The sequence below is a fragment of the Prosopis cineraria genome, unplaced genomic scaffold (genome assembly GCF_029017545.1).
Source record: "Prosopis cineraria cultivar Desert tree isolate PC_DT_omini unplaced genomic scaffold, ASM2901754v1 PC3, whole genome shotgun sequence".
Lineage (NCBI taxonomy): Eukaryota > Viridiplantae > Streptophyta > Magnoliopsida > Fabales > Fabaceae > Prosopis > Prosopis cineraria.
In genome coordinates, this window is record NW_026555334.1 from 5269427 (window position 1) to 5279574 (window position 10148).

The 10148-nt window shown below is 31.7% G+C and overlaps 1 protein-coding gene across 1 annotated transcript; it reads left to right on the forward strand.

The window, feature by feature from the left end:
- Window positions 1-1765: 1765 nt before the first annotated feature.
- On the forward strand, window positions 1766-8782 carry LOC129304681 (uncharacterized). Its single transcript, XM_054944430.1, has 7 exons — window positions 1766-2303; window positions 3342-3398; window positions 3495-3620; window positions 6927-7007; window positions 7761-8054; window positions 8175-8635; window positions 8696-8782. Exons 1-7 carry the CDS (start codon window positions 1766-1768, stop codon window positions 8780-8782), a joined length of 1644 nt encoding a protein of 547 aa, XP_054800405.1.
- The last annotated feature ends 1366 nt before the right edge of the window (window positions 8783-10148 follow it).

Sequence of the window (10148 nt, forward strand, 5' to 3'; positions counted from 1 at the left end):
GGGGCATGTCGGTCATTTGTTCAAATTATTTAACAAATAAAATATTTGCCTTAGTCCTTGAAGTACATTTGGTCCTTTTGACTAATTTTGCTTCCAACTAGGTCCTTTTCACCAATTTTCTCTTAAATTAAACCGATATAATACTGTAGGGATTCAAGTAAGTTTGTTTCTCTCTGTGGTCTTCGGCCACAAAGAAAATAAAATATATCTATCTGTATTAATTCGTGGAACGCGTGGGAATAAATGATATGAGTGTTGCTTTTTGCAGGACAAATAGTTCTTTCCAATTTGTAACCTTCAAGATTGCTGAAGTGTGAAGGCTAGATATGAATTTATGGCTTTTTTAGCATTTGGTACATTTTATTTACTATTAAACTTTAATTTATTTATTTGAGTTATTAACTCTGTCCGGCCCCCCCTAGCTATATATATTTTTTGCTTCTCTAAATAAGCTAATTTAATCTAGTAATTGATTTAGTATATTCGTTCTTTTTTGTTATATACGACGGCACATATGGTTTTTATTTTGGACAAAACTTAATGTTCTTGATTTATTGTGAAGGCAATCAGTCAAGAACTTAATTATATATAGAGATAATTTTCTTCTAACATTTATGACATTTTTTTTCAAATTTCACCTCATAAAATAAATATTTATTTTCACAAGATAAATTTGTTTCATTAATTTAATCCAAATTTTTTAATTCTAGACAAAATTGTTATATTTAACTAATTTTTTTAAACTAAATGAGTTGGTTTTTTTTTCTTATATTTAAAAACGAAATAGTATATTAATGTATGTCGTGAATTTTACCTCCAAATCAAATAAATTTTCTAGGCTTCATCCCTCTGAGTGTCGCTAGCAGCTATTCATCAGAAATTCAGAATATGTCCAAGGTATATATGATCGATTATAGATCGACTGACTTGAAACGGATAACAAAGTAGAGAACAAAAATATGGATTTTTTAATTTTTTTTTTTCGGTTGCTCGTCGGATTTGAACTGGTAGACAACGTGTTCCACAACATAAATAACAAAATTGAAATTAATTAAAAAGCAAAAGATAATAATACCTTGCCCTTCCATACAAGGAAAGGTGATATTATTGTAATGGAAGGATGGAATTTAAGTTCAAAAAGGATTATTATTTTATTCAGGTAAAGCCCTAACAAATTTCCAAATAAAAAAATAAGTCCCTTAGATCCTTAACTAGTATTTTTTTACATAATGTAATCTTTTCCTAGTTTTAAAATTAAGAAAATGAGTTGCAAATTTAATAAGACAAATTAAGTTGCAAGTTCCTTGAAGTTATCAGATGATGATATGTTATTTTTCAAATTTAATCATTAAAATTTTTTTTCCATGTAAAATCGGAAAAGTGAGTTTGCAGATTCAAGACCACACAATTAAAAATTTGTCTCCTAAATTTGAAATATTTTTATATTTTGTGATTTTGTTCTCCCAAATTTGTTGTGACTTGACTTTATATTTAAAAATACCAGTTCACATCTAAGGGACTTACTTTATATTTTAAAATTTATTAGAATTTTACTGGAATAAAATGACTCTACTGGGACTTAATGTCATTTCCCCTGGCCCTATTGGAATTGCTTCCCAGAGGTTCCTGCTCTGTGCTTTTTCAGACAAAAGGGACATGATTTTGGTAGTTAATCATGTATAAAAGGCTACCAAGCACCAAGGTGACTACCACACGACCACGAGAGTTTTGCCAGTAATTCTCGCATTGCTGCAAAATGGAACACATGGATTCATCATCTATGGATTTTCAACCTCTTTCGATGATTGCGGTGGATTTATGCCGATGGACGTTCCATGGTGAGTGGAACGAAGTGGTGACGGCATACAAATACAACGCAACGATTCACACGATGCCCGTCAACAGTGATAAAGACACGGCGTTGCACGTGGCGGCGAACGAGAACAATGCTATCACCGTTAAGCAGCTGGTGGATGAAATTAAGCAGACGTCGTCGGCGGTGGAGAGTTTGAAAACAAAGAATGTTGAAGGTGACACAGCGTTGCATCGAGCAGCATCCATAGGGTCGCTCGAGATGTGCGAGTGGATCATTGAAGCTGATCACCATCGTCATCAAGGACACGTGTTGATTGAAGAACGGAACAATAATGGAGAGACTCCTCTGTTCTTGGCTGCTTTAAATGGACATAACGATGTTTTCTTTTACCTCCAATCTCGTTGCGCCGACAAGTCTCTTGTGCCATGCAGAAGAGCAAGCGATGGCCAGACAGTCCTTCATTGCACCCTCTACCGAGACTACTTTGGTGCGTAAATTTTACTCCCCTTCTCAAATATAAGAAAAATTACCGAGTGTCTTTTTTTATTTATAAATAAAATTATCAATTTCAAAAAAATTTATTATATTTATTTTTAAAATTGTTCATCGTGAAGTTTAAATACCACAAAAATTTAGTCCAAAGTAATTGGTAAACATAGTAGGGGGCGGACTTGTTATAATTTACAACTAATTAATGATTTATTTATTGATGCCTTTAATTAATGAATTCTTGCTCCTGTGAATTATTCTATTCACTGCAGAGTTGGCATTTGAAATCATTAATATGTACCAAAAAGAAATTGTGGGTTCTGTGGATGAAAAGGGAATTACCCTCTCCATATCCTAGCCGACAAACCTTCTGCCTTCAAAAGCAGCAGCAATTTTAGATGGTATAATATGTTGGCATATGAGTGTAAGTACTCTCTTTAATTCTATTTATAAATTATTTTTAGCATGTTTCACTTGAATTGAATAAAATTTTAAACTTTATTAACTCTATCCTAAAATTTAATAAGTTTTCACTTCCATTCTCCTAATAAAAAAATAATTATTTTTAATTTGTTTCTATCTTAATAAGGGCAGAAATACAAAATGAACATAAAAATAATTAAGTGCATGCCTTATAAATAGGATTAAAATTAATCTTTTTTCTTTTATTCTTATAAATAGGACTAGAGGAATATATATATAAACACAGACACACAAATATAGTTGCCCTCTTCATCATTGGCACCCACGCATGCTCCACTTAATTATACTCCGTTACAAAATGCCCTTAATTAAATCTTTCTCACACACACTCTTAATTATTAGCTAAGGCCATTGTTTATATAAAGGTATCAGTGAAAACATATATATTAATTACTACTTATATTTTGTAAATTGTTTTATAAATAGCAAAACCAACTCTTGTCTATTTTGGCCTATAAAAAAGAACGGAGGGAGTATTATTTTTTTTCAAAAATATAAAAATCAATATTGTAATTATTGTTATATTTATGTATTTTCCTTTTTCATGCGGAAGGTATATACGTGAAGCGGTTGAGGAGCACCAACCATCAGTCAAAATCCCAGCAGACTGGCAAGTTCATGTTTATGAAAAGAAAGTATTTTGTTTATCTTAATTTTGCTTTATATTACGATCTGAAAATTGAATGAAGTTCATGTTTTGTCGTAGCTCGTCCCCGAAGCACTGCGGATACAGAAAACCCAATTGATTACAACTGTGAACATGGAATGATGTTCCGAAAAATTATCGGACATGTCGTGACATTTTCATGGCATTCACCTGTTTTATTATTTGGTCTGTCTTGGAAGGCTTTGGTACAGTACTCTCTCTTTCTCTACCTGATAATTGATGGTGCTTTTAATTCTGTTATACGCACTTGTGCTTAATTAATTAGGTTGTTTATATATATTAATCAAGGATTAGAGGAAATAAAGACATTGAGGAAGAAGAAACAAAAGCACGTTTGGTGCGGTCAAATACTGGATGGACTTTGGAAGTATAAGATTAGCATATGTTGGAGGTCGTGTCAAAGCCTATGTGATACCCAAACCTCGTCGCGAGACCGATGGCCCAAAAGGTTTTTCGCCCTTCACCCACCCATCATTATTCTCATGGAGATATTGATCTTTTCTTGGTTTTTTTTTTTTTAACCTTTTCTATAAGAATGAGATGCTTAATGAACTAGCTACTTAAATGAGTTGGTTTTTGCCAAGATAATTTCTAGTTTTTTGGAAGAGAGACCCACTCAGATAAATACCCACCAAAATGGTTTACAGGTCAAAAAAGTGAATTATATATAGTACACACACACCACACTCTCTCTCTCTCTCTCTCTCTCACACCCACCACACTCTCTCTCTCTCTCTCTCTCTCTGATCCCAGAATGAATAGTTTTGAACAAAAATTTGTATATCAATAAAGCTATCATTTTCCATAAATATATATATATATATATATTTTTACTCTCACTCCCAATTACTAATGCACCTTATGATGAGTTAGAGATAATTTTATACAAAAATTTGTAATAAATAAAAAAATAAAAATAAAAATAAAAAATGATATATATATAATATATATATATATATATAGATTGCTTATATTTTAAATCAAAATAATAAAACAAATATTTATATTTTGAAACAGAGGAGTGCTTCTTGTTAAATAAGCTATGCCCAACATTAATGGATAGATCATATCCAATGTCAACCTTTATGAACTTTTTGGCTTCTGGTCCTTGGGATGTTATCCAAACTAAACTTATTCTTTCCAACCAACAATTATTACATTCAAGAAAATAAATATCACAATTGATTATGGTACATGGCAACACTTTAATTTGGGCAATTGCAGGTGATAATACGAACCAAAAGGGGAACAAAGTGTTGATGGCAAACAGAACAAGCAGAATATTGGTAATAGAAATTACTCCCTCTCTTCCTCTGTTGAGAAACTGTGTGTGTGTGTGTGAGAGATATATATATATATATATAGATCACTATGGATTGTGCATATGGAAACGCTTTAATTTGGGCAAATTGCATGTGATAACAAACCACAAAGCGTTGACGGCAATAGAACAGGCAAAAATCGGTAATAGAAATTATTAAAAAGGTGGTGGGTTGGCAGGTTCAAGTTGAAAGCTTGCCAAGCAAGCTACAATTTTGTTAGGGAGAATGATAGAGAGTTTTAAAAGGATCAATTAATTTAAATTAGATCTCAAGTGTTAAATTTCAGGAATTTATAACTTAATCTCTCAATTTCACAACTCTTTTATGATGAATTTTTAACTTGTATTCTAAATTTTAATAGAAAAATAATTTTTTTTATTCTTCAACTAGCTATCGTAAAATTAAAAAATAAGTTACAAATTCATCACAATACGTTTAAAAATTAAAAGATTAAGCTACAATTTCTGAAATTTGACATTAGAACCTAATTTGAATTAATTAGTCTTTTTAGAATCTCTTTATCATTATCCCATTTTCTTAACCTAGCCTGCTAACCCATTTTGTTTTTTTAATATCTTTTAAAAATTATTCTTTTTACATATATTTTTTGACCTAGAATTAAAGAAATTGCATAAATTCTTGCGAGAAGGACTACAGGAAATTGTCTCATAATAATAAAGGAAGGAGGGAATGATATTATAAGTATATTTTCAAGGAGTATTCTTTAATCTTTGACAGTTTTATCATTATAGTTGCTTTCTCACATCTAATTTGTATACTTTTTTTAATTAAGAAACAAATCTTTTCCAGGAACTATTTTGTTATATTGGGAGGAAAATAATAATAATAATAATAATAAGAGTTAACCCATGGGCCGTGTGGACTAGTCCGTGGCACGTTCAGAATTAAGTGGTGCCCAACTTGCCACATTTTGGCTCATTGGGCTCGTGTTCAATCCATATTATTAACCATAACAAATTGTATAATTTTGCAGGACCCATAGTTTGTGTCCTGATTCTTACGTAATCTTATTAATATGCTACACCTTGAAATGAGAAATATCTGAGTAATAACTTTTATCTCTAACATAGGATAAATGCAGCTAAAAAGAAAACAATATGAATCAACGCAAATTAAAAGGTAACTCTATCATTAATTATATCAGAGTTGAATTTTTAAACTTGGAAATCTTTAATTATAACTAAATCACAACATTGACAAACTAAATCACAGCAACATAAAGGTATTTTTGATCACCTCTCCAATCTTTATAGATATTGTGGGTCGGCAAGAAACTCTCTATGTGATCACTTTAAGAAATCTTTAACTTAAACTTATTCTTTCTGACAAGAATTTATTATTACATTCAAGAAAATAGCCTCAAGATAATAAACTACTGTGTGTAATATCACTATATCATGGATGGCAAGTTGGCAACACTTTATTCGGGCAAATTTTCTAAACATAGAATCCGCCACCGGCTCACCACCTTTGAATGGGATGCAATAGATGTTATGCACTTTTTCATAGGACTTTGATTTCTTTGTGCAGCAATCTATCTTCCAATAATTGCAAACTGCGGGTGATGCGAAACAAAGCGCAGATGCTGACAAACAACTTATCACAGTGGATCGACACAAACTACAAGGTAACTCTCTATCATTAATTATGACTAAAAATCACAACTCACAGCATAAATGATCCTCACTTTCTTTATATTTTATAAAAAAAAATTCTATATATATTGAGCAACTTAAGAATTACTCTATCTAAATTATAATATAAAATATTTTTTAATAAGCTTTATTTAATTTAAAATATATGATATTAGATAAGCGTAATGGATTTTTTTTGATATATACTTATTTATTGAGTAATTAATAAAGATATTTTGAATAATTTAAATATTATATTTTATTATATTTAAGGGTATGATTGAAAAGGTATAAATTTTTTAAAAAATTAAGATTTAAACCAACTATTTTTAAAAAATATAAATTAATTATAATTATTTATATTATGATTTAAGGAAATATTTTTAGTGAAATATTCATTAAAAAAAAAAAGAAAGAAATAAAAGAGTGAGAAATGAGGGTTAAGAAATGATGAAAGCCAGTCTGAGGTGTTCTTTTTCTGATCTTGCTGACAGAATTGATGTTTCAAAACTCCCAAGAGTTGGTCAAAGTTGGATCTGGAAGCTTGAATTTAACCAGATGCTGCCTGAGCCTACGTGAGTTGTATAAAAAAAAGTATATTTAATTTTAAATATTCATTAATCATTTTTTTATAAGTCGAAATACATTATTAAATGATAATTACTATATCTTTAATATATTGATTTTTTAAAAAATTATATAGAATATAAAATTAACGAGGTTTTTATTATAAATAGTTTTCATTTTTCATTGCATATTGATGTTTTTTTTAAAAAGAGAGGATAGATAATAACAAATTTTATAAAAAATAGGCATTTTTTGTATGATAATTAATTCAAGACAATTTATAATTAAAAAGACCACCTTGTGTGTGTGTGTTAATGAAAAAGTTAATGCTAACGAACAACTAAATGTAATATATATTGTTCCTATTTAAATATGCAAACAAAAGTGCTGTGTATATACTATACAATTGATACATGCATAATAAATAACAAAATGAGGCAAGAAAAGTTGCAGGTGTTGCTTTGTCCTGGGACTCTTATATATTATAACTGAAATGTTATATATACTCATGGACTTAAATCCTTTGAACTTCAGATTCATGATTTATTATTTTTAATATTCTCGTTTATAAAACGTAAAATCTTTATGTCCTCTTTAAAAGGATATTTTCTTGAAATTCATGAATTATCAACTTGAAAGAAGAATAGTCCGCTGTCAACTTGTCATAGCTAGCCCATAATATTGATTGGACTAATTTGTAGGGTGTGATGAAGAGGAAGGAAAATGAAGGGGGGAGAAATGAGCAATATGTTAATTTGCAGCGAAAAATGGAGTGCTGGAAATAGTGAAGAAAATTCTGGAAGATAAACCAGGGGCCAATCCACGAAACGAACTCGCTAGCCCAAAATGTATTGCATGTGACTGTGGAGAGAGGCAACCACATGTATTTGAGCATCTGAAGAAGTACCTGAAGGAGAAGATGTTGTGGGGAAAGCCACGTGGGACGTGCAGACAAAGACGGCAACACTATCCTCCACTTGGCCGCCAAGCTCTCGCTTCAGAAGCCCTGGCACATTGCTGGTTCTGCCTTGCAAATGCAAGTGGGAAGTTAAATGGTTTCTGGTATCATTTCTAGTATTCTTCCTCCTCCTCAATCAAATTTATTCAATCCATGCATGGTTTCATGTGTCATTATATTGATGTGAGCTTAATTTCTTGTATTTCAAGTTTATGAGGAGAAAACGCCGCAACAAATGCAATTCCTCCAAAACAAAAGCACAAGACACCGCAGGACATTTTCGTAAGTGAGCACAAGGAGCTACTCAAGCAAGGCAATGACTGGCTGAAGAGCACGTCGGAGTCATGCTCTGTGGTGGCTGCGCTTATTGCCGGCGTGGCCTTCGCACGGCCACCACTTTACCCGGCGGTACGCAGGAGGAGACCGGAACCTTACTTGGAGCGCCACTCGGCTTTCAACTTGTTTGCATTCACATCCCTCTTGGCTCTCTTCTGCTCCATCACCTCTCTCATCACGTTCCTCTCCATCCTCACTCTCCACGCCAGCAACCTAAAGATTTCCGCAAAGATTTGCCTGCAAACTTCTTTTGGGGTTGAGTTGCCTCTTGGGGTCCATCGCTTCCGTCTTGGTTTCTTTCTGTTCCGCATTCTCCTTCTGCTCAGGGAACACCTCCAGCAGGTTGTTTCCCACTCTATGCCGTCACTATCTTGCCTATGACTTTTCTTTGGCGTTGCTCAGTTACCCCTCTACATTGATCTTACGAGAGCTATTTTCTTCAAGGTCCCGCAGTCCAGTAATAGAGAATCTGAGAAGCTTATTCTCTGATCAAACTCTTATCACTTTATCTCCATCATTAATATATATATTCTTCTCACAACTATTCATCTCTTTTCTTATCAACAGCTCCAGCTACTGTTGGAATATTAGGATGTTATCCATAAGTCTTTAATCACCTAATTAATTAGTTGGTATCTCTAAATCTATATAAAGGGCCACATCAATGTGTGTTGAATTTCACCTTTAGTCAATGGATGAGTTGTTGTTTTAAATCTTTCAAGTGAAGGACGTGTTGTTTGCAACCGTCAATCATAACCATTCATTCATGGATGTTGTTCGTCTTCTTTTCTTTTTATTCAGCTTGTATCTTAGTGAAGTCATGAAATTATGATTTCGCTGCTGGTGAAATAATTTTTTCCTGCCACATTGTATCGTTTCAATTTTTATACTATAATGAAAATCTATTCCATCATGATCTATCAATAACTGAAGCTCGACTTTTGGAGGCCCCACACCTTTGGTATTCCGAATATTCATGATGCAATTGAACTTCTTGACCAAGAATTGAAGATTGGTAAATTGTGAAGGCAAGGTGCTCAAGTGAAGAGGAAAAAAATAAATAAAATAAAACATAAGTTCTGGTCCTTAATAAAATTATGGTTAACTTGAGCCGAAGGCCGTATAAAAATATTTTTTTTTAATTATTAAATCATCATCTTTAGAGTTGTGGTTAACATTGATGAAAATCCTTGCTATTATGCGACATTATATATATCCACATCAAAAGATATCATCTCTAAATTAAGATAATAATTAAATATATTTGATTATAATTCTAAGAATTGATTATTCTTTGAGGAAAAGCAAAGAATATTAAGCTAACTTGACCACTAACTAAACCGTTTTTTTTTCCCTTTAGGTAGTTTTGAAAAGTTTCAAATGAAGAAGAGATGGGTTAAGAATTGAAACAAAAATGAAAATTGAAAGTGATAAATTTACCTCTATTTTTAATCAATGAGAGATGAGAACCAAAATAAAAAAAAATACTGGAGTCAAAGAGATCTCAATCGGGAAAACACAAATAAAACAAGAGATTTGAAGGTATTAAAATTCAAATGTCTGAATGCATATATGTAAATATAGTTTAAAATTATAAAGGAAATATAATAAAAAATGAATATTCAAATCTATAAATTTTTTATATATCTAAATAAAAAGGTTGATCAAATTCAAATTTTTATTAATCAAAGCATATTTATTTCAACCCTTCAGTCAAAAAGTCAAGCCCAACACCATGAGCAAGTCGAAATACATAATCCAATCCAATTCGCCAAGGGTCCAATGTAGCATTCTAAATGTCTAGAACAAGTATCACAAGCCTAAAACTAGAAAAGAACCTAAGGGCAAATTAAAA